Raw genomic sequence first — 26,461 nt, forward strand, 5'->3', positions numbered from 1 at the left:
AACCATCAGCCTGACCACATCTGACTATTATTACTACTATTAGTGAATATTTGTTTTCTCTAATTCATACATGGCGCAGTGTATAATCCTGCCAAGTGAGGTCTGATAAAAGCAGCAGAACCTGGCAAATCCCATTGTAAATCAGTGTAGTCTTTTTGGCGCTGGTGGTACCATCATGCACCAGATCTGGCAATACATTGAGATTTCTGTAAGGGGGCATTCACACGGAGTAACGTGACGCTGATTCTGCCACGATAACTTGCGGCAGAATCTGTGCTGATGAAAAGACTTCCATTGACTTCAATGGGTTTCATTTAACGCGCGTAATACATTGAAATCAATGGGTAAAAAAGCCTCCCATTGATTTCAATGTGTTACGTGCGCTAAATGGAACCCATTGAAGTCAATGGGAGTTTTTTTTTTTTTTTATCAGCGCTGATTCTGCCACGAGTTATCGTGGCAGAATCAACGCCACATTACTCCATGTGCATGCCCCCTTACATGCGAGAACCACACCTAAATGTCAACAGTACCAAAACCAGCCATTCCCATCATTTCATTTAACTGGTTTTCACACTGTCCTGATACAATCCTTTTTTAGCACCTGCTAGCCACTAAATATATACCACCATAGTCTAAAACTACTGGGCTTCAGCTGCTATAATGTACCAGATCCTTGTCTGCTGAAATTAGTAATTTTGAACAATCAGCAAACTTTTTTTGGCAAAACGATTGTAACGTACCGCTGGCAAAGAAGGTCTTTATTGAAGCCTTTTCTACTGGAGTTTGGGCTGTTGCTTGGCTGTAATTGGATGTGATTGTGAGTGGCAGACTATTGGGAAATTGTTCTCCAATACATACAGTATATGTAGTACATGTGGGCTAGCACTAGGCAAATTCAGAGGGGAGGGGGCAGTGTGTGGCATGCGTGTTGCATTTGCCTTTGCAAAGTAAAAGTTAGTTTTAAATTGTTAAATTTGAGTTCTACGAACATTCATAAAAAAACTGTAGAAACTAGAGATGAGCGAGTAGTATTCCATCGACTACCTCCCCTGCATAGTTATTGGTGTAATCGGTCGCATACCACGCGGTAAACGCAGTAAAAAGTCAATGCCCCTCCATCCTTCCCTGGCGCTTTTTAACACCAATAACAATGCAGGGGAGGTATTCGATGGAATATACTCGCTCATCTCTAGTAGAAACTACCATCCTGCGCCCACTAAAGACGCGCTACATTTATAGTATTTCCTTTTGGACCCTTTATTTAACCTTCATATGTGAACGTGGTGGACAACAGTCTAAGATTTTTGTTGTTTCTGTGGGACAATCAGAGTACAAACAATCCAACAATTAATCACATGGACTACCATTGTCTGAAGAATATCTCGTGTATGGCCAGTTTTATGGATGTGTGAAAACATCCTAAGGCTCCCATATTAAGGAAATGCAGAATTTTTTTGTTTCAGATTTTGCTGAATTTTTTTTTAGCCAAAGTAAGCAGTGGATTTAACAGAATGGAAACATGTAAGAGCTTTCTTTATATTTTCCATTCCTTTTCAATCCACTCCTGACTCCAAAAAACACTGCAAAATCTGCAGCATTTCCACAATTTGGGGCCGTAGCCTAAAGGAGTTGTCCAGGATGTGGGTTTTATAGCGTACTCTTATGGTCTTGGGGAGCCGATAGGCAGCCGTCAATGCTCATACTGTGCACAACACAGGAACGGACGCAGTGGCCTCCATGCCTAGAATAGTCAGAATAGTGGACATCTTGTACTGCAGCTCTCCTCCCAATGATTTCAATGGGAGCTGGACTGCAGTGGCAGCAGTGGCTACTACACTGGGACCAGAGTCATGTACTTCCCTTGTGTATCAGTAAGGGCATTGGAAGCAGCTCCATACAGCTGATCGGTGTGGGAGCTGCATTTTGGTCCCCCCATCAATCAGAAATTTATAGCCTAGCCTAAGGATTAGTCATAAAAACCTAAATCCTGGACAATTCCTTTAAATTAAATGAGTGAATTGTGTAGACTGGATAAAATTGTACAAATTAGGTATGGCCTCTTTCACCGAGAGCAAGTGGAGAACTATGACAATGGTAAGGAATTGAGAGACAGAGTATATTAGAAACTTGCTGAACTTTACACTTTCTTCAGCATAATAAGTCTTCCTACAAACAAATTTTCCAGTGTCAGCAAAAAAAATTGTCAGCCTCATATAGAAGTTTTCTAGGTGTTGCATTGTTGTGGCCCTTGGTACTCTCCGATGACTATACAAATATTAGCCATGATTTTTATATCACACTTGACCTCAGTCAGTCCTATGATCTTTGCGATTCTGTCATGGTTCCCCTTCCAGGCTGCAGAGGCTGTGGAGATATGTCTATGCAACACCACCATTCAGTTTATTTTCGTACTCTGGAATAATCCTGCCTTCTTGGCTCCCTGTAGTCATAGTCTTCCTCTGAGTCCTCTTCACTATCCTCTTCCTCTTCATTGTCGTCATCATGCACTGGCTGCTGTCTCTGGAGAGTGCTTGCAAGGCTCTGCAAGGGAGAGGACACATTGAGAAAGGTAGTCCCTATATTCACAATTTTGATGGCTGGAACCAGCTGTTTTGGAACTATAACCCAATATGCCATGAAACTGGCATTTAGCTGACTAGAGGCTCAGTCCAGTATGCTACTCTATTAACTCTTGCAGATCCACGCTAGAGTGAGTACCATTTGACTATAGGCACATCAATTGGCTTGTTTCCTTAGGTCTATTTACACAGGCTGAAGTGAAGGGTGGGGGGCAATTGCTATTGGATTGTTCCTACCACATTTGGCTATATAACCCTGTTTACACAGTACATTGTACTGCAAAATAGGTGGTCAGCTGACTATTGGGTGTTTGCTTGTTGGTCTGCAGCACAATTAGACAGGGCCATGATCAAGAAAGAGTATTCCTAGGAGCACTTGTTCCTGATAAGTCCTTTTACATAGCCTGGAAATCAAGGATGTGAAATCTGTGAATAAATCCATGGCTTTGCTTAGAACTCCCTTCCTTATTGGTTACAATGTAAACTGTGAACCACTCAGGGAAATGCACCAGGATCCAGGGCCCTTTACAGCATCCATAGATAATTGCTGAAGAAGGTACAAATAGACCGAATATTATATATAGTATATATCATTATACTGGATCGTGATTGTTTGACTGGTGTTCTATGTCAATAAAGCTACTCCATATGCAAAATTCAGAGGAGTGCCCTGATTTTCTATGACTAATACAGGGGATTTGTTTGGCATAACCTGTATAAGAAAACTATACCTCTTAATAACTCTGGCACATCTTATGCCAGCATACTTTGGATTTTGGTGTTTCACATTAGTAAATCCATCACCCACCCCTCAAAGTACCTTATTTTCCTCTTCTACACTCCGTAGATTAACAAGAAGTAGAGGAATTGGAATAATACCTGACTACAGGTTCATAGTACACGGGGCTTTTGTATCCTCTTAGTACTGTGACACAAGGAGCTGTATACACAGGAAGATTCATTTTTTTTCGCCAATACTATTTGCAAAGTTGCACTGAAGCAGTGAAGAAAAAAAAACAATCACAAAATCATTACATATATAGAAAAGATCACAAAACCCCCCCTAAGTGGACACCGCCATATTTCGCAGTGCTGTACAATCATACAAACAAGTCACTAGTACGGCCAGGAATTACACTGATTCAGTAATTTCCATGCATCCACTGATCTCTGGCCCTCAGCATGTGAGCAGTAATTACAAGCAGCGGGCGAGCCGGTTCCAGACTAGTGAATCTAACGCCGTCCTGCGACTTTGTCTTGTCTCTTACGATTTCAAGCTGTGCGCTGCCTGACAAGGAATCAATTCTTGGTAGCACGTTTTTTAATTTCCTGAAACCCTTCTCACTTACTGGAGCGGTGATTCATGTGAGGCCGCTCATGCCGGGAGGATTATTGCTGTCCTTAGGGGAAAAGTCAAGGTGCAGGAAATGTCAACACTTTTTTCTTTATGTACCCCTTCAATGCCTGCAGCTTGGAGTAAAACTAGATCTTCCAGAAATGTCATCAGCAATCAGCACAGATTGTGAGTATTGAAGAAAATTGTTGACAATCCCTGTGGAAGCTATAAATTCTGACCCAGCTTTCCCCAGCACCTGAGTGGCAAATTTGTTCATACCTGTATCACTTTACAGCTAAAACTCAAATAGTAACCCATGTAATGGCAGCCTTGTTGGTTGCCATCCCCCTTTCCAGAAGTTCTAGGGCTAGATCTTTAGTGACTGAAGCAAGACCCACAAATGTCCTCCTTCAAGCCAAGGCCCCACGCCGCAGCAAAAAAGCGTTGTGGGAAAAAACATGGCAGAAACATATTGCGGTTTTTCCTGCAGAACGTTTCACATAAAGTCTGCGGAATGTTCTCATTTTTTATAATTTGCATATTTTAAGCATGCTTATCAATCTTGTGATTTCCATAATTCCATGACTTTTTCCCTATTGGTGTTGCAAGGTGCAGTGGTGTAACTAAAGTCAAATTTATGCAAATTAAGCAAATTGTTAATGATGCCTTCTACCCCATCTCTATGCTGTATTCTTGACAGTGGCAGTTATGGAAACTGGAGCAGTGTTTTCTAGAGACTTGAACGGGACAGTACCCAAAACTGCCATTGTTAGGACTATGGCAAGTAAGCAGTGCAGCACCCCACATAAAAACAATGCCAGAAGCTCTGTGCTCTGGGAAACAGCTGATCAGTGGCGGTCCCAAAAGTTGAACGCCTACAGATCTCAAATTGATGGCCTGTATTAATAATAGGTCATCAATTTTTAAAATGTGGATTACTTCTATATAGGGGGGTTGTTCCAGTTCCTTGTTATTGATCACCTGTCATCATTAAGATCAACTGGGCTTCTTATTTGAAATAACTGTGGAACTCGTGCAGGCGGCATGACCCCTTCACTGTTTACATCACAAGCCGCCTGCTATATGGCTGCTGTCCAATGTAGCCTTGTCCCATTCACTTCTATGGGACAATGCTGTAATTACATCACATGGGTCTTATGAACAAAATGGCATGTGATATAAACAGTGAAGGGGTCACGGCACTCACATGAGTGCCACTGCCCCTTCAAAACACTTCTACTCATATCTTATCGCTGATCCATCCTAAGGACAAGTCACCAATAGGAAGGAACTAGAATACTCCTTTGAAAGTGCAGAAATTGACAAGACAATTTAAAGGCGTGGAGAAAATAAGGCACCTGCAGTGATCAGGAGAACTCACACTACCAGCATGACAGTGGTTAGGCAAAACTGATGATATCCTGACCACTGTCTCCACTAGCATCACAATACAGCCACGGTAGCAGAAATCGTGACCAACAGAGCTGTAGCCGCAGTTGTATTCGAATGCTAATGCAGACAGTGGTCAGGATATCATCAGTCTTACCCCACTGCTTTCATGTTACAGCTGACTGGGGCCCCGGTCATCGTCAACTGAATGCAGGCCTCCAGGTATGGTCACACCACTTGTGACCATGACTGCTATGCCCTTGTTGAGGTGTGTATATATCTATTATAACCCTCTAGCTAATGTCCATTAATCTATTAAGTCTATCATGGCGTGTATCTCTCACATCTCTCTCTGTCATATGTATAGTATCTATCCATCTATGACCAAGCATCCAATCACTGGCCTCATCCTCTTGTTTGTGCTTGGCCACAGTGGTCACGCAAATGAAGTATAAGGGCTCATTCACATCTACGCCGGCACTCCGTACTGCAGGTTTCCGTTTCCTGCATAAAACAGAGGCAGGAGACGGAAACCTGCAGGAGGCTTTCTCACCCATTTATTTGAATGGGTGAGAAAGCTGTCCGGCCGTGAGCGGTGGTAAGCGTTTTATGCTCTCCGCCGCGAAACCGGGTTTTATAATCCGGACACAGAGTCGGACATGCAGTACTCTGTGTCTGGATTAAAAAAAACTGGCATGCAGAAGACGGAAACCACAGAACGAAGACCCTGAACGCAGGTGTGAACCTAGCGTAACACATAACTAATGTAGAAAGTGTTGGTACCATCAAAGTGGCGGTGCTGGAGCTGTGATGATTGACGTTAAAGGGGTTGTCCTAGGTAAATGAACAATCTCTGACTAAGTCCCCAATACCCCCACCCTCCAACTTTCAAATATATCTTTAGTTTCAATATTATGTAGTGATATTATATATCACTTGCCACTAAGGTATATGTCTTCTGGGTTTATTACCCAGTTAATAGCCTATTAGACCCCAATGATATGTTCTGTTTGTGCAATTAAAATCATATGGCAAGATCTGAATATATAGATGGAGGGTGGGCCGCCAGAATAACTTCCTCTGGTGGACCAAGGAAGCCCAGTCGGATGCTGCATTCTTTGATATTCCATCATCTTACCATACTACTCATGTGCCAGGTGGTGTTGGAGGAGACATTGGTTGCAGGCAGGGGTCTTGCGTCCTGTGTACCAGTGTTTATGTGAATCTTTGCCCGAAAATCCTGAAAAAAACCAAAGAAATATCCATTATTACTGCAAAAAAAACCTCTTCGTAACATGTCATTCATATTAGTTTCACACAATGATCATCCATTACCTCCATATCTTTTTCAAGGTCACAGTCCTGCAGTCTATGGAAAGCATTGGTATAAACCTCCAGAGCTCTGGCATGAAAAATCATCTCAATTGTTAGGAATTCCGAGAAGATTTTCTGTATAAGGAAAACAAAATAAAATGTGTAAATTATTTCATAAAATAGTGTCAGTTATAACAGCTGTTCTAGGATTGTATTCATTAACCAGAGATCTGAAAAGGAACTTTGGAAACAGACAATGGTTAAAGGGGCTGTCCAGGATAAAATAGGAATTACTCCCCACCTTTCTGATTATACGGTGATGTTCCCTTTCACCGCTTCTGAAACAAGACATTACCAGTACTCTCCCCCTTCCCCAACCCCACCAATAATTATGTGTCTTCCTCTCTGCAAGCACTCTCCAGTCTAAAGGTATCTGCGACACATGCACTCCATCTCTACTGCACAGATGTCACAGGTACTTCCGGTCTGTACACATGCTAGTAGAGTCTCTAGCCTGCACACAAGAAGGAAGAAGGGGGAGCTGTCTTCCAGAGATGAAGATGAAGTATAATGCCGTACGTGGGATGGGCTGAGTTAGTTAGTTTGGAAGGACTAGTAGTGGGCGGGATAGCTTAGCTAGGGAGACAGGTAGGGGGGTGTAATGGAGTAAGGGGGGGTTGGCAGTGAGAGGGAGATAGTGTGGAAAATTCATAGGAAGCTACACCATGTAAACAAATGCAGAGGATGCAGGAGCTCCCAAAGACACCCAGAAATCATTCAAAACACTTCTAACCTATTAATAGCACTAAGATCTGGGGGGTTTTTTGTTTTTTTTTTAAAGGGTTTTTTTTGCCCGGAAAATCCCTTTAAGCTCCATCCTGTTATCAGTTGTTACCTGAATATCCTTAATTTTCTGTTGTTGGAAGTTATCAATGACCTCCTCAAGCTGCTGGGTAGTGCGTGCAGCGTCTACAGAAGCTTTCTGAACACTAGACTCAGCCTATAAAAGGGGAAACCATGGTGTGCAGTTAGCTTTGCATAGATGGAAATCAGGGCTGTTTTAACAAATTGTTAGACGGGGAGTAAAGGTTTCATTCCTTCCCTCCCCCCATCACCACCACTTTTACAAATACCTTACACTAATTATAATGCCCCTTTAGTGACCCACATATCGTATAATGTCCCTTAGTAGCCATCACACAATATAATGCCTATCTAGTACCCCAAACAATATACCGTATATACTCGAGTATAAGCCAGATTTTTCAGCCCAGTTTTTATGCTGAAAAAGCCCCCCTCGGCTTATACTCGAGTCAGAAAAAAAAAAAAAAAAAATTATTTATTTATTTATTTTTTTAGGGGGGTGGGTCTATGACCAGCCACAATATTAATGTATAGAATCTCCCATAAAATAGTGCAAAAAAAAAAAAATGTTCTAAATCGCTCCTTTCCCTAGAATACATAGAAAAGTAGAAAATGACTGTGAAACACATACACATCAGGTATCCCTGTGTCTGAAAGTGCCCGGTCTACTGAATATAGGGGATCTGCAGTGCTCCCGTTCCATCAGGAAGGGGTTAATAGGAGCACTGCAGATACCCTATGTTCAGCCAGGCTGAATTCCAAGTGGGGGAAAAAAAGGAAGGGACAGACAAAACCAAAACACCCTTCCCCAGCACCCAGCATCTACTGCACCCAAAAACTCTGACCATTTTAATTTTTGAAATTTTCCAGTAGCTGCTGCATTTCCCCCCCCCCCCCTAGGCTTATACTCGAGTCAATAAGTTTTCCCAGTTTTTTGTGGTAAAATTGGGGGGGTCGGCTTATATTCGGGTCGGCTTATACTCGAGTATATACGGTAATGCCACTCAGTGGCCCATCCCATAGTCAAATGCCCCTACATGCATCACACTTTAAGCTGCCTCCCCGTGGTCCCTCACACATTAACCTGTCTCACCTCATTGTGTCCTCTCAGACATTATATTATAATGACCACTTCAGGCTGCTCGCACATTGTCATGTCCCTCCCAAGTTGCCCCACAGTTTCATGTAGCCCTCAAGGTGTAGAGATTTCCAATATATGCTTTGTATCAATTTGCCACGGCTTTCTAGATCTCTGCTTGCTGTCATTTATTCTGCTTACGCTGGGTTCACACCAGCGTTCAGCACTCTGTATTAGGTTTCCGTCTTCTGCCGGCAGAAGACGGAAACCTGTCATGCTGAGTCCAGCTGTGAGTGCCGGGGAGCATTTTGAGCTCTCCGCGGCGAAACCATTTTTTTTTTTAAACCAGACACAGAGTACTGCATGTCCGACTGTGTCCGGTTAAAAAAAATGGTTTCGCCGCGGAGAGCATAAAAACGCTCACTGGCGCTCACGGCGGGACACTTTTCAAACCCATTCAAATGAATGGGTTTGAAAGATGCCGGCAGGTTTCTGTCTCCTGCCCTGTTTTGTGCAGGAAACGCAAACCTGCAGAACGGAGTCCCAGGTGCAGATGTGAACAAGCCCTTACTCCAGTGGATACAAATTAGTCCATGATCATGTGATTTACAGTCCATGGTCATGTGATGTACACACAGGTGCACAGCTTGTTACAGTCACAGCTCAGTAATCAGACATCTGCCTGGTAACAAGCTGTGCACCTGTGTGTCCATCACATGACCATGGACTGTATATCACATGACCATTTATATACATGATTTTTATCCAGTGAGCGTAAGCAGAATGAATGACAGCAAGCAGAAATCTAAGAAACCATGAGGAATTTATACAGAAAGTATATGGGAAAATTGTATAACTTTTCATTACACAAACAATAACATTATTCTCTCAATATTAGTCTGAAAGTGGTCAACCCCTTTAATACTCACCTTTCTCTGTTCCCCTGTTCCATTCTCCCTTTGGTCACTACATCGCACCTCCTGTTTCCCGGACACCAGGAGCAAAGACAGTGGCCAGATGGTGATACAGGGAGTGGATGATCCCCCTGCTTCACCATTGTCTTCAACTGGGGGCAGTTGTGGCAGCATCAGACCCACTGCCCAGAACAACGGGACAGGCCTACATTTGGGCTGCCCCAATCATGTCAACCAGTGCAACTGTACTTTTGGCCCTATGGTTAGAGTGGCCCTGATGGAAATAGTGACACCCAAAACAAAGATAAATAATGAGGCAGCTTTCAGTTGTTGTTTGACACCACCATACTCCAAATCACTCACAATAAGATGTCCTTGCACCCCCAATACATTTATATGACTTGTACAGTTTCTATTGCCTTTACTGCTAAATACTTATCTCTAAGTATGTATACAACTATATACCAGAAGATACTCAGCATGGTTATACCAGCATTGTCTAAATCATTATATAGAAATAAAAAGTATAATTTATAGCAGCTTTACATATATACCAGCAGATGCCCAAATTATACCATACTGATCCATATCACTATATACAGTACAAGATAATACATGACCTATACTAGTATATATATAATTAAATTATATATCATAAGATGGTCAGGTTATATCATAATGGACCATATCTTTAAATACAGGAAGCTATATAAAACATATACCATTTATACAATAAATAAATAAATAAATAAATAAATAAAAATTATATATATATATATATATATATACACAGTATATATATATATATATATATATACACACACACACACACACACACACAAACAAACACACACACATACATACATCAGAATATACCCAGGTTGTATCAGTATGATCTGTACCACTATATACAAGATGTATAAAATATACTAGTTGTACATATACAGTGGATGAAATAATTATTTGATCCCTTGCTGACTATGGTGAGTAGAGTTAATGCCAAAGAGCTAAATTTTTGCCTCATCTGACAGCGCAGAGAAGACATCTAAAGGTAGGAGAAGAATAGCCTTTCTTAAAGAGGACCTTTCATCAGATTGGGCACATGCAGTTCTATATACTGCTGGAAAGCTGACAGTGCGCTGAATTCAGCGCACTGTCGGCTTTCCCGATCTGTGCCCAGTGTAAAGTGCTATCGGTCCCGTTACCCTAGCGCTTTACAGTCAGAAGGGCGTTTCTGACACTTAGCCAGGGACGTCCTTCTGCCCAGCAGCGCCTATCGCAGTGTACTGTGGAGCGGGGAGGAACGCCCCCTCCCTTTGCTCACACAGCTCGTCCATAGACAAGTGTTATCAGGAGAGGGAGGGGGGAGTTCCTCCCCGCTCCACAGTACAGCACGATAGGCGCTGCTGGGCAGAAGGGCGTCCCTGGCTAAGTGTCAGAAACGCCCTTCTGACTGTAAAGAGCTACGGTATCGGGACCAATAGCGCTTTACCCGGGGGACAGATCGGGAAAGCCGACAGTGCGCTGAATTCAGCGCACTGTCAGCTTTCCAGCAGTATATAGAACTGCCTGTGCCCAATCTGATGAAAGGTCCTCTTTAAGGCTATTCCTACATGTGATCGAGAAAAAATTTGATTTTAATGATAGAATCCCTTTAAATAATTTCCCCAGTATACCATTCAGCCTGGTTGAGATGCTGTATCATAAATATCTCTATGAAGTACAGTGAGTGCACTGTGCAATCCCATGGTGAACTGGGGGCCCACTAGGGAATTCATCTGTGCGTCAGTCCGAGTCTGGATAAAATGCAGAATCTGGAGCACAATGTTAATGAAGCCTTGTATGTGTGATACAGCTACATGGACTTGGTTTATAACCAGGGAATAAATTGTGAATTGATAGGAAATAAGAGTTCACAACATCTAGAGCGAGATGGGAAAACTTGTATTTATTGCCAGGTGACCTGGAAACCAATTCTATACCTTGGCTATATCTATAATTTTATCACAAGAGGGCGCTGTTCCATTGAAATGTAAGACATGTAGTTTACAGGCTATATGCACCTTTGGAACAATTTAGCAATTCTGCGCTGTTAATAAATCTCTTCCTATGATGCAGTTGCTGCACTGTCATTATTGGCTACGACCCAGTACAGTCTCATCCTGCCTTCATGTGTTATTCCTTTATATTTTGCTACACTCTTCCTCACTGCATAGGTAGAAGTAACCAGGCAGGTCAGGGACACTTCCGTAAACAATATATTATACATTAATATTGAGAATGCTGAGAATGACTATTTTCTAGAAATCACAGCTTGCTCAGCAATGTCTATGTCAAAAAAGATAGAGGCTATAGCTTTGTTAGAAAAGAGGAAGGAGAGAGCAAATTTACAGGGAATGCGCACTATATTCTAAACATGCAGCTCCCCAGCATGTCAAAGCAAGCAGGTTTCCAACATTCAAATAGCAATAGATAAATCCAAGCCATATCTAACTCCAGAACACAAATGGGAGTGGACATGGGCTTGTACAGCATTGAGGGCAGAGAGGGAATGGTTTCACAGGGAATGACCTCTGAACTAGCGGCTTCACAAGCAGCATGTCAACCAAAATAACATCAAATATAAAAGCAGAAGTATGGAGGCCACTTCATCCAAAACATCATTTTCACAATTGCTTTTTATGAAAATGTCATGATATCAATGGTTATATTGGTTTTTATTTTTCTATGGTGTATACAGAAATGGGAAGTTGTGAAAATGACATATAAGGGGTCATACAACTACATGAGCGATCGCTAACCTGTGGCTCTCCAGCTCTTGATAAACTACAACTCTCAACATGGTTTAGGAGTTCTAGTCACACAACAGCTAAAAAATGACAGGTTGGAGATGCCATTTCTACAGTACAGGCAAAATTTAGCTTCTAGAATAAGTCACCCAATACCAGTAAAATAACTCTTCCCAGTATGACTGATTGTTTGCAGAGAGTTGCAGGGTGTCCTTAGACCCTCTAATGCTGGAAGATTAGTCAAGGCATTTATGGATTCTCCAACACTTGTGACTTATACCAGAAGCACAACATTAGGAGCCATTACCTTGCTTTGGACATCATTGGAAGACTGAAAAGCAACCAACATTGCAAGTTACATTACAAATCCCTGAAAATTGTGTGCTGAATATGTAAGGCTGCATTTACACAATGCATTTCTACTTAAGAAGGTTTTTAATTTAAGGTAGGTAAAAAAAAAAAAAAAAAAAGCCCTTGGGATGCTATTACACAAGCTTTTTCTACTTGCACTTCTTGTAGCCATAGTATATTGAACACTTTGCATCGGTGTTAGAACATGAGCAGTCTATGGCTTCCATTGTGTGCAGCTGCTGTTTTCTTCTCCTATGTAATTTTTAATAGTGAAAGCACCAACATTTATCAGCTGTTTTACAAAAAAAAAACAAAAAAAAACAGAAGAAAGCAGAAAAACATAACAAAATGCCAACTGAGGACCCAGTCACATAGCATCCAAAGGGCTGAATTTTGCTCCATTCTAGTGCATGGGTCCATGAAAATATGTTCTTTGCATACGTGTAAAACGGATCAGCTGAAAATAGCACACCAAGAAAATTGAATCTGACTCATCTGTGCAAGTATTCCTGTTCTGAGAGTGAAGTATGGACATACTGGGTGATAATAGAAATGTAAAAAGTTTAGGAGATCAGGAGCGTATGATAATTTACTATTATTATCTGGTAATTCTCACTCATTTGGTCTTATGTTCCAGCTACAGTGAGGTCAGCAACTCTCACAGAAATAAACTACAAGCAGTTCTAGAGGCTGCATTCACACGGTGCGCTTTTTGCAGGATAAATGCAGTGTGTGAACAAGGTGCTTTTTCCACAAAAAAGCATACCAAATGTATGCATTTATGTGGAGTAACCTGTAAACCCAGCCTCATGAGTGCTTATAGCCTGCAGGTATATTGTTGTGTTGTAGAGAAGTTGCTCACAGCCACCAATTCAATTCTAGAACATAGACAATTGACTACTTGCTATGGACATACTGCTACACTGCCTCATGTGTCCTTGTCAACCAATATGAAGTCAACATTGACCAATTTTTTAAATTTCTGGTCTGTATTCTATAGGTACATATAGACAACATCAGTATCACCAGATCTACAGTAAATGCAGGAATTTATTTATGTTCAGTTCCCTTTAAATGCCTTTTATATTATTGGAAGTGTTGTAAAGTGGCTGATAATAGTCAGGAAATTAAATCTAACTCATCCGAGCGAGTATCCCTGTGCTGAGGGTGAAGTATAGTCATACTGGGTGATAATGGAAATGTAACAAGTTGGAGATTAGGAGCGTACTATAATTTACTATTATTATCTAGTAATTCTCACTCGTTTGGTCTTATGTTCCAGTTACATTGAGGTCAGCAACTCTAATAGAATTGTTATTAAGAACGAAGATTTCATCCTAAATAAACTGTATTCTCCAAGTCTGTGAACTCAAAGCAATGTAAAGGGTCCATCCACGTCTTATACTAGCTTATACTTATTATATAACAGCAGATGCACAGCTTATCCTGGCATGGCCCGATCACTATACATAAGAAGATATACCTATGTAACTTATACTAATTGACCATATATAAATTATATATCAGCACAGTCTATGACATTATATATTGGAAGATGTATAAGTTATACACATGTACAGATGGTATGGCAGAAGGTACCCAGGGTATAACCGCAAGAAAATACAGAACTCACACAAGCTGTAAATATATATTTATATAAAATAAAATACCTAGGTCATACCAGCATGGTACGTCTAGATTATAAAAGGGTCTGACATTCCACTATAGGCATCCAAACACCTGACCCCAAAATTGACACAAAAGGAAAATTGGGTGTTTGGGAAGATTTTATAAAGGACTCAACCTTGCCACCAGGCCACAACAGGAGTGCAGGAGGGCGCCTTCTCCAGCCACAGTTACAATGTCTTAATCTTCTGCCGTCTCAGTCTGAGGCCCGAGCACAGGACTGAGTGTGCTGTCTGAGGGAGGTTCTGGTGTTCTGTGGAATATGGAACATGTCCTTATCCAGCTCCATGAACAACAGAATGGTATGGTGCAGAACCCTCCAATTAAAGTCATTGGGGAACAGAAGGCACTCAGATGTCATCCATGCATGCCATTAAAAAATCTGATGCCCCTCGGCCAGCACCTGCATACGGACAGATAGTTTACTTTACATTTCATTACTGTTGGTCTCTTTTAATGGATGATTGTATCTACACATATATACACAATACTTGTTCACTGTTGTTCGCAGTTTTAGCCATTATTACATTGTATCTAGAGGATATTTTACATAACTGTGTAATTTTATACCAGAAGAGGCAAAGATTATACCAGAATGGCCCGTATTCAAGATGTAGAAGATAAATCTTATATACAGCATTAAAGACCATGCTGGTGTACCCCGGGTAGCTACTAGTATATAATTATACATGAACCACTGATATAAGTTATATACCAAAAGGTACTTAGGTTAGATCAGTATGGTCCATATCAGTATATACAATAAGGTGTACAAATTGTATACAGAAGATGCCGAGGTTATTCCAACAAAGTCCATATCACTGCTGTACATATTTAATTTGCCTTTTAGTAACTTGTAGTTCTTTTTATTGATGTATGCGAACTCCCTCATAACCTAAGTAGATGGGGGGGGGGGGGGAGATGCAGCTGCAGCATTTCGTTCTGCAACAGGGAGAGAAATGGTTTGCAGTAGAAATTTCATACCAGGAAGAGCCTTAGAAGGCATGAACGGATAAAACTATAAGCATAACTATAGGCATACTTCCACTGGAAACACAGATAACAGCATATGGAGGAATATTGTGGTCTAGCCCCAATAGCAGACATCTTCTGAAGTGGGGTCCTCTGGAACAGATTGAGTTGAATAATTCCATCACATACCTGCTTATCTGTTATTATTAAGATGCAAGACTCTTACCTGGGACTGGAATGATGGAGTAAAGGAGTAATCAAACAGGACTGATCACACAACAATATCACCACTGAGGAACCACAGAATGGCCATTAGAAAATGTCCCTTTCCATCCCTAAAATAGATTATGTATCCCACAGGCTCCCTTTCCATTTTTAAAAGGGTTCTATAAAGCTGGATATCAATTCCCTATCCCATCACTTGAATGGGAACTGAGCCGCAATAGTGCAGCAAGCCATACACAGTGACACAGGCTGTATGCTGTGCTAAGAACAACTGATCATCAGGGTGATGGATGTAGGACCCCACCAGATTTGATATTGATGACCTATCGGAAGAAGATGCCATCAATATCCAGACTTGGAGAACCCCTTTAACTTTATGCTGCCTGTGTAGTATTACAGAAACTATAGACCAAACTAAGCCACATCATAAGTCTTCAAGGGCCACAGATAGCTGCAATGGGTGGGCGATATGGTCTGAAAACTATGTCATCCTAAAAAATACTTGTACCTTTAACACAGTATCAGGGGCCTCCACCAGGCCACAGTTTTTAGGGCTCTTTAAATGGGCTGATTATCAGCTGAATGAAGATTCATAAGAATTCTCATTGTCAATCAAACCTCAGTGTTGGGTTGGGTTTAAATAGTGCACATGCAATGTGTACAGCATGCATTTGAGTTGCTGCCAAACCCAGAAATCAGATAAGTATGGCTGAAGGCAATTTAATTTGTAGTGGCCATAGGGTACAGGAGGGTATGACTCCCCTGTGATAGAGCAGCAGGTTCTCTTGCTGTGCCAGGAGGAGCCATTTACCCCCATCCCTAGCTAATTGGAAGACTAATTGCAATTGTGCCTGTATTTACAGGTACATAAAAAATCCTACTGTCACTGCAGGCCACTTCTAAGTAGCATAGAGTTGTTAAAGCTGGTGATGGATTTGGGCCTGGAGTGGCTGCCCAAGAAAGCCATAATATAATCTGCTACTGTACAGTATTTTATGAGAAGGTGGTTAAATGATACTTTGAAACCAATGCAAAGGATACAATCATGTGACGGTCAGATGGCGCTCTGTGCCGCAACTTCTCCAACTTCTGCAATTCCTTTATTTCTTTGTTCCTTACTGTGTTGAATTTCTTTATTTCTGCCTGGGAGGAATAAAAGAAGGAAGAGAAAGAAGAAAAGGAGGGAGGAGTGTCATTTATGAACTCAATAACGGACACACAGAATGGAGGAGACTTTTCTTAAAAGAGAACTAAAAGGAATCAGCAGGGAGTTTGTTACCAGAAGCCAGAATATTGACCAAGGCCTGCAGACACATAGGTTAGGGCACCTGACTCAAACTGAGTATTCCCTTTGTGAATTGGTGCCTCCATTGCCGAGGTATCAAAGTTTTTGTCAATATGCAAATGAGCACTTTGGAACAATTAAGGCATTGCCACTTAGCCTTTTGGAGAAATAGGAACATGCTCATAGCTCTAAATAGCTTATTTGTATATTAACAAAAACAGAGATATCTTGACAACAGAGGTATTGATTCAAAAGGGGAAAATACAGTTTGATTCAGGTGGCCCTGACCTATCTATCTGTGGGACCGGGTTGATATGCAGGTCGTCAGACCCCAGTTGATCTGATCAGACATTTATTCCCTATGTTTTGGAATGGGAACAAGTGCCATTAGTGGCACAAACCATTTAAAAAAGATAAAATATAATATACAGTAGATATGTTGATAGGATATGATATAATATCGATACAGTGTGACACAGGTATTCTTACCCGCCTTTCGTTTATTAAGGGTCCGTACATTTTCATTGGGTTCACAACTTTGGTTTCTAGTCTTTCCACCTACATATACAGAATATGAATAATTAGATGACACAAAGTTAACCTTAGAAACAAAGTTGAGTAGATCTGGATCTGTGCACATTGGAGGCACAAAATCTCCTGCCAAAAGTCTAAGAATGGTTTTCAAATTGGCTTTGGATAAAATGACTGTATACAGATTATATGATAGTGAAATATTAATTTATTACTTCATTATGGCTGCCATGAAATGCACTCTAGAGAATAACATACTGTTCTGGAACCAGGCACTGTTCAAAAAAGAAAAACACCTACTTGTCATTTTTAGCATAACAGAAGACATTTCACACTCTTTAAGAGCTATTTCAGCAGCTTATGCCATGCATTGTTTACTTTCAGTGATAAAAATCAGTCCATGGTTATGTGTTGGGCAGTCCACAGTCATGTGATGGACAGTCCATGGTCATGTGATGGACAATCTATGGTTAAGTGACGGACAGTCCATGGTTATGTGATGGACAGTCCATGGTCAAGTGATGGACACAAAGATGCCACAGTACAGTAATAAGGGCTCTGTCCTTTAACAAACTGTGCATATGTGACCATCACATGATCATGGACTGATTTTTACCCACTTGAAGCAAACAGCGAATGACAGCAAACAGAATAATAGATACATGATACAATCAATAACATTTATGTGATGAGACTGGACAACCTCTTTATCATTTCCAGAGCCCAATACATCTCACCTATTTGCCAAATCTCCTCTAGACAGGCAGAAAACCCCCCTTGGGAGTCTCAGTGGAATACACTGTATGATGCATGTTTCTGGAATAACACGCGTTTCGCTCAGTCCACAGGTTATAAAATAAGAGCTCTGTTGAGGTGTTTGTACAGGATCTGTACATGACCGGGCTGGAGAAGACTCCCCAGTGATCGGCAGCCAGCAATTAATGAGTAAATAATTAGCTCGCCAGCAGTCTTGTTTCCAGGAAAAGTGGCTAATTAAGAAGGTTGCGAGGCGGCCCTTACCTCCACTCTCATTCCTTCTTCCTGTAGAGAGATCATTTAGCTGCCAGCGTGCTTGATTCATTAACGCGCTTCTGTGTTTCAAATTACCCAGCAAAGGTCAGCTTTCCATGGGCAGAAGATGAAAATCATTACATGCAGATTATGGCTTTGAGGATTAAGGAGCTATGAATATGGAGATGAGACATGCAGGCGCTGGGAGACAATCGCAGCGCACTGCTCTGGTAATTGACTTGCATAGACACAACTGCTGGAGTGACCTCTTTCTGATACTGGATTTAGCTTTGAAGCTTCATTTGCCCGTTTCACCCCTAATTTCAGCGTCGCAGTGGCATACAGCACCTTATAACCACCATAACATAACAATACCATGCATAATAATAAATGATGCTGACAAATGCAAACTACCAGCCAGTCTATAAGGACTACATATATGGCCAATACCACCCATATTAAGAGACTGATAACAAGCATCATTGCCTCACACCCAGACCCTAATTTATACAGCTATCCTTAGCATTATTTACAGATTAGACAGTGCCTATCCCAAAAATTCCCTAATTGACCCACTGAACTTGGAGTAGGGGCATCCAGGGGTATACCTATAGGCAAGCACATGTAGCACTTATGTATAGGCCTTGGTATCTGAGGAATTAAGCACTCTTCTGCCACAGGAAAAGAGACCAAGATCTCTAAAGAGGACCTTTTACCTCCACCAATTCCAACTCTTTGCATCCTTCAATAGGTGCCATTCCACTGATTCATGCACAGTTGGATTTTTTTTATTTAGCCTCCATTATACCTGAACAATTGGTGCTATTAGCTTCAGCACCCGGTATGCTAATTAAGTTCTATGCTGTCAGCTGGGTGGTCCCAGACTATTTGCTCCAGCTTAGGACCATCCACCTGACAGTAAAGAGCCTCATTAGCATACTGGATGCTGAAATTAACAGCACATATTGCTCATGAACAGTAGGGATGAAAGATGCAGTTGAAGATGTTGGAGGTGGTGAAATTTACCCTTTATATAGGTATTCCCATCTCCAGGATTTATCTCCATAAATCAGGCCCTATATTCTCTTGCCTTTCTTAGAGCAGTACTTAAGCCATGTCTCTGTTACTTCTGTTTGTAATTCCAGAGATAACTGTGTAATTTAGAACAAGCAGACTGTTCATCTGAGGAGTATCCTGCTAGCCTGGGCTGAAAACCAGGAAGCCGAGAGGAGAGGAGACACGAGCAAGAGAAACCCTGAAATTTTTGACAAAGATTAAATTTTCTGAGCTTTTGTTTTCCCACAAAGTGTAGATGAGATTAAGTGCTAACTCATTTTGCTGGGAATGTAAAACACTGCATTTTCTCTGCTGCATTTCCACAACAGCCAAAAACACTATTTCCACAGTGTGAAGCCTGTATACCTCTGGGAGCTGCTAAAATCACTCTGGAGATCACTTACTGCGGGAATAAAGGAATTTACAGATTCAGTTTATTTTATAAGAAGATCCACACATGATATCTGTACACGTAAGACAATGTATACCTGTGCATGTCTATAATCCTGAATCTTCGCCAGCTCTTCCGCCATGTTTTTCATGGCACTCCTCAGTTCAGGGTTCTCTGTGTTTCCAAAATCAATGAGTTGTTTGACAAGCTCATCCGCCTTGTCCCGCAGTTTGGCTGTTTTGCGTGTATAAGATGCCAGTACTGAGCAGAATTGTCCGAAATAATGCTCTGCATTGGACACGGTGTTCTCCATGATCTTGACCTGAGCATCTCTGCGGGGAAGAAATAAATGTTGGTGAAAACTTTATCAAAGATCAAAATGTTACATAGGTGATGAGTAGCACAAAGACTACAGTGTCTATGGGGCTTACAAACTCTATAGTGGGCCACTGTCCCTTTATACTAAAAATTCTGGTGGTACAATCTATCAGTGTGATTTTATGGCGCTCCTGAGCAGACTGACATATAATAAGAAAAGAATCAGTATAACCTGTACTTTATTCTCTCAAATCTCTAAGCTTAGACGTTCTCCCCTTGCAGTTGACTGACATCCTCTCTGCTTTCTTGGATCTTGACAGAGTTTGTAAAGCGGCAAAATCCTCCCAGCACTCAAAAGAATATAGTACTGGAAACAATCATTCCTTTAGCCACCAACCAAATGCATGGCTGCCAGCACCTTGTATACACTATTACAGTCAGATAGCTAAACACCTGGACAGATAGACAAAAATATGTCTAGGTAGACCCATGGATAGAGACATACCTAGAGTGATGCTTATTTAGATGGAGATCGATGTATAGATGACTAGATGTATAGTCAGATACATAGATGCATAGCTAGATGGATGCGTATGTAAGGATGTATATACGGTATTTATATACATAAAGATGTGTAGATACATAGGGAAATAGATGCATAGATAGATAGAGAAATGCATAGATTGATAGATGGACAGAATCATAGATCGACTATATCTTTGCATCCAACTATGAATCTATGACTCTCTGCCAATATATAATTATCATATATTTCCATCTATACACCAAACTATGAATCAACATACATAGCTAACCAGACTTGCCATATGAGTATCCATAGGAACAAGAATCAGTCTGGGTATCAGTTATAGAGTGCCCCCACCACTTTTCTTTTGTATCATATCAGCAACCCAGATGGTTCCTAATGGTCTAAACAAACTATTGGTTATAATTCTCTCTCTTACATTTATATATCACAATCTATTTTCTATATGTCCATAAATGTTTTATTTTATTAATCTGCATGTGTGTGCACCATTCAAGTTTATAGATGGTTTGTTCTTGTCTGTGTGGTGCACACACCTCTCAGTTATATAATAAAATTTCATTTTAGTAACTTATTTTACAGTGATGGTATTATTTTTTCCTCTATTTTCTTTTAAGTTATTTTATGGTATTTTTTTGTTTTTGAATTTTTTTTTTCTAGATTAATTTCCCAGTATATACAATAGTTACATCAATATGTCCTCACCATTTTGTTTTGCTGTCCAATTTCAAATTTTATTTTTTTAGTGTACTATCTTCTTGGAGTGTTCACAGCTGGATCCAGTTGTAAGAGAGTATTTGCTACAACTCGATCTAAGCTAGACAATCCTCAGTAAAATACACTGGCTGAGCTCAAATATAATGACAGGAGAGATATTTAGAGATAACCGCCCCTTACTGCCGCCCTGCTCGGCTCCCCATTGCTTGAGTGACATCTCCTACTGCGCCTGCAGTTAGGGGCGGTTATCTGAAGAAGAGCGTAAAGCCCTGGCAGGAGAAGTAACACCCTTAAAGCCCTTTGCAGCTAATTTGCATATGAATAAAACTCTGATTTTCATGAAAATGTAGAGTAAGAAAGACATCTTTGGAAAGTGTAGAAATCACCCTTCAAGGTATAAAATATAAAAAACAAAAAAAACTTTGCAAGTCTTCAGTAGGTGATACCTTTTTTAATGGCTAACTCATAATGATGACAGAATATGACGTTTCGAAGCTTTCCTCTGAGCTTCTTCTTCAGATATAACTAAAAGACACTTTCTAGAGGCTGCATATTTATGTACAACAGGACACAGGGCTAGAATTACAGGAGGGAGGGGGAAAGAGGCTTATTACTATATACTTATAACAACAAACAATCAATTGCCAGATCCCTCAGTTCTTATCTTAATGGCTGTCTTAATGATGTGTATAAAAAGACATAAACCCACGTGAGATGTTCATCCCATTGTCCAACGTCTGGAATAGGGTCATGGCCTTGTACTCATAAATCAGTCGCTGTTTCCTGACAAGATAGAGATACCAAACTCTAACAGGGAATATCAAATCCCAGGTACGTTCACCTGTAACACACCTAATGTGGTGTATTTGATCATTTGCACCAAATGTTCCACTGAAAATCTGTATGTTGGAGAGACTGGTCAGAAACTCCGAATGAGAATTAATTCACATCGCCATACAATCAAACAACAGAGAACTGATCTTCCCGTGCCAAGTCATTTTTGCCAGGAAGATCATAATATCACCAATGACATGAAAATCTTGATCTTAAAAGGGAACTTTAAATCAAGGAAACAGCGACTGATTTATGAGTACAAGGCCATGACCCTATTCCAGACGTTGGACAATGGGATGAACATCTCACGTGGGTTTATGTCTTTTTATACACATCATTAAGACAGCCATTAAGATAAGAACTGAGGGATCTGGCAATTGATTGTTTGTTGTTATAAGTATATAGTAATAAGCCTCTTCCCCCCTCCCTCCTGTAATTCTAGCCCTGTGTCCTGTTGTACATAAATATGCAGCCTCTAGAAAGTGTCTTTTAGTTATATCTGAAGAAGAAGCTCAGAGGAAAGCTTCGAAACGTCATATTCTGTCATCATTATGAGTTAGCCATTAAAAAAGGTATCACCTACTGAAGACTTGCAAAGTTTTTTTTGTTTTTTATATTTTATAACCACTGGCTAACACGGTACCAAAACAAACATTTTCCTTTTACCTTCAAGGTATAGTCATTAGTTTGTTACAGAATTCCCTGCTGACAAACTCCCTTTACACAGTGCTACATCTGTTGGTATGAAATATCCCATATCTGATCTATAATCAGTCTATTGGTTTATATAAAGATTTTCATGTGTTGTGATACCTTTATATTTTGTTTTATGTGTTGAAATATTAATTGGTTTTTGATGCTGCTCATATTGCTACAAAAGGATTTTTTTTAGTCTACAATACATTTTCTTATTATTTTAAACTTGTATTGACAAATATCTCTTTTTGCATTACGTATTTTATATATGGCTGATATCAGTAAATATATGGCTCTTTCGAGTCCCTACAAATTCAATTGTGAATTTATTTTAAGTCTCATGTTAAGAGCCAAGAAAGCAGAGAGGATATCATTCAATGGCTGGAGGAGGAGCTGGGAAGAGTTTTGCTGAATTAGATCTGGAAACTGGGTCCAGCCAAACCAATTTATATAAGGAGTCTTGGAAGTGAGCCTATATGGTCCCATTTGGTACCTCTCCGTTTTAGAGGAGTTATTCTGTCTTGGCTTTCTTCACATATAATGTCACTAGGTTTCAAGAAAACCCGACATTGGTCCATAGTGAACTACTTCCCAAAAGGTGGCGCTAAAGCAGATTTCCTTTATTTGCATATTCCTTTCCTGGAATTCTTAACAGCCTAATAAGTCCCTGTATGCTGCAAAGCGGCCTCTTTTGAGACAATATCTCCATACTGAGACACAGTACTCTGTCTAGTCCCATTTTGCTAGCAAGTCTCATTTCTTCTCCATATAACAGGGAACAGTTTACCGGTAGAACACTGACAACATATCTTTCAAGAAACAATGTATGAAGCAGGCAGGAGTGTAGCTATTGGGGGTAGAGTGGTAGCAGTCACCACTGGCTTTTGACCCTATGGGACCCAAATAGCTCCCCCTGTCACATAAAATAAACCTTTAATCTAAATGATACAAGCCGGGTACGTGCCCCATTGAAAATGGCCCAGAAGCTTCCCATTACACCTTAGGTCAAGGCAGTGGAGTTTGTAAGTCAGACATGTTTATTTTTTCATAGCCCAACTCCTTCATAAATGGCTGAGAGCCATGGTCACTCAAAGGCAGTAAAGATCCTCTAAGTCATTGAAACGTTAGTGATTGAATTGCTATGAAAGTAAATATGTAACAAACCTATACATCCAGTTAATTATACAATATTAATAATTGTATAATTTAAATAAAATAATTCAGTTTTATTTTGAAGCTGGAGTCATTTTTTGGTAATTTCTGCCCTGGTTTGTAGGTAATTCATATAAATTTATTAGTGGGCAAGAGTTATTTTAAAACAATGGATCCGTGCTCACAACCAGATATGGGGCTCTTATTGGAATTACTGAGAAACCTTTTGTATCTGGGGAAATCTGAGATTGAAATGCCATGAAGATAGATGACAGAAATCAGTTAGGAGACAACTTTTTATGAAAACTGAAGGAGAGGATCAGTATATCATATTTAGAAGTTGCCATAGAAAGAGGTGAATAGCTTTATAACTGAGAAGGACATACAGTCAATAATGGGTAGTGGTTGAGCAGGTTTGATAAAAGGGGTAAGGGGGATGAGAAGCTATAGTATAGTATATTGCATCATTTGGAGTAAGTATATGCAACTTGGAAACATCTATAAAATAAAAAAAACCCTCTAATTTCCTAGCGGAGACAATAGAAAACCATGTTATAATCATTTCATTATCAGTAGTGTACATGACTCGCAAAGAACATGCTCTGCTGTAATGATGCTGAACAGATACAAGCAATTATCCATTATAGAAAATTATAGGTCTCATTGGCACATCAAAGACAAAAGGTATGGAAGGTCAGAAAAACAGGATCTGATTATTATAAAGAGCCTGAATATTATATAACAAGCCACAAAGAGAAATTATCAGGGCAGGAGATCAGATACAGTAGTGGCCACAGGAACAAATACAGAGAAATCTATCTATGGGCTGTGCCAAGAGGTGGCTACATGGTGTCAAGGAAGCAGCATGTCCATCTTAGATGAAGGCAAATAGTCTACTTTACAGAACAAGAGGGAGAAGAGTTTATTTTCACTTATTGTCCAGCTAAAGGGACTGAGCTATGCAAACTTTAGAAGTAATGTATGTGGCAGGCAGGGGTGTAGCCTTCTTAAAGACTTAGTAGTAGTAGTACAACCCTCTATTAGACTATGAGGCTGATTTATCCTGATAATAAGATAATCCTTTCCTAGTCCAACCATGAGGAAATTTCAGTGTGTTACAGCAGTAGGATAATATGGATACAGGATAAATAACATTAATATATTACAGAAGGAGACACATATAAGGTCAGAATAGCAGATAGGAGAAAAATACTAAGAGTCATAGCAGTTAAAGAGAGAAAAAGGAAACTTCAGGATCATTTAGTTCTCTGTGCGGCGTGATCGCTTGGCCTTATGGTGATTATACAGCCTGACCACGGTTGGGAGGAAGGATCTTCGATAGCGCTCTTCTCACACTTGGGGTGAAGGTGTTGGTCACTGACAGTACTGCCTAGTGCTGTCACAGTCTCATACATGGGATGGGAGTTGTTCTCTGGCATGGAGCTCACCACAGACAGTGTCCTTCTGTTACCCACCACCTGTAATGGGTTCAGTGGGCTCCCCTGAGCCACTGCATTTTACTCCTAATTTGCCCCTTCATAGGATGATTCATACAAATGATCCCACTATCCATATTGACTATTAAACTACCCAATCAGGGGGCCAGGGGGCAATGATTCTACACAATTTGTGTGAGGATCAGCTGAAAATTCTTCATGTCAGACTTCCATCCGCTCATCATGGACAAATCAGCCATTTTGTCTAACAAGAATATAATGAGTATGTCTGGCTTCGTACCCCAACTGATGTGATACTGAGGACTTATCCTAATGATAGGCCATTAATGTCCGAGCTTGGCCAACCCCGTTAATACTGATCATAACTGGAGTCAGCTATAGCATAGTGTTTGTTACAACAGGATCCAAGCTAGACAATCCTCAGTAAATTATACAGACTAAACTCAACTATAAGGACAGGAGATAGGGTTGTACTTCTGATGTTTAGCAGACTTTCTACACTCATAGGATGTTACAAATGAAAATACAGCATTGCTACCCCACACCCATCAGCTTCTATGAAAATTTGTGTGTTTAATTTCGAGGTACTGTCCATGACAATAGGGACATATCAAACTGAGTCTTTCTCTGCAGGACAGAGTCTGCACAATCCTGGTATTACTAGCCAAACTATGGTCTCTCCTGCAAAGGATTGAGTTATATTATAACATTAGATGTGATCAATACAAGGCAAGAGGCCAATCACACAGGCAGCAAGAAACTTCTTACCTGGACAGAACAATATTCATCCTGGGGGCCTGAGATGTAATGTGGGAGAGTACAATGTAGACCTGTCATACAGAGCACAGGGCTAGGGTTTTGTATAGGGATCTGGTTTGCAGGGAGCTCCCAGTTTCAATGTATTCCCTGCTCTTTGCTGCAGCTGCACCCTGTCCCTCTTACCCAGCGTCTGTCCTGCTCCATGGA

General features: G+C 40.6%; 1 protein-coding gene across 1 annotated transcript; it reads right to left on the reverse strand.

Moving 5' to 3' along the window:
* Nucleotides 1-528: 528 nt before the first annotated feature.
* On the reverse strand, nt 529-26,461 carry CIBAR2 (CBY1 interacting BAR domain containing 2). Its single transcript, XM_075282165.1, has 9 exons — nt 26,264-26,461; nt 19,872-20,106; nt 17,275-17,343; nt 16,542-16,643; nt 15,502-15,507; nt 7,517-7,621; nt 6,643-6,756; nt 6,446-6,547; nt 529-2,544 (listed from the first exon to the last, which is right to left on the reverse strand). The coding sequence occupies exons 1-9, from the start codon at nt 26,281-26,283 to the stop codon at nt 2,404-2,406; spliced, it is 894 nt and encodes a 297-aa protein (XP_075138266.1). The 5' UTR covers nt 26,284-26,461; the 3' UTR covers nt 529-2,403.

Source organism: Leptodactylus fuscus, chromosome 7 (genome assembly GCF_031893055.1).
Source record: "Leptodactylus fuscus isolate aLepFus1 chromosome 7, aLepFus1.hap2, whole genome shotgun sequence".
Lineage (NCBI taxonomy): Eukaryota > Metazoa > Chordata > Amphibia > Anura > Leptodactylidae > Leptodactylus > Leptodactylus fuscus.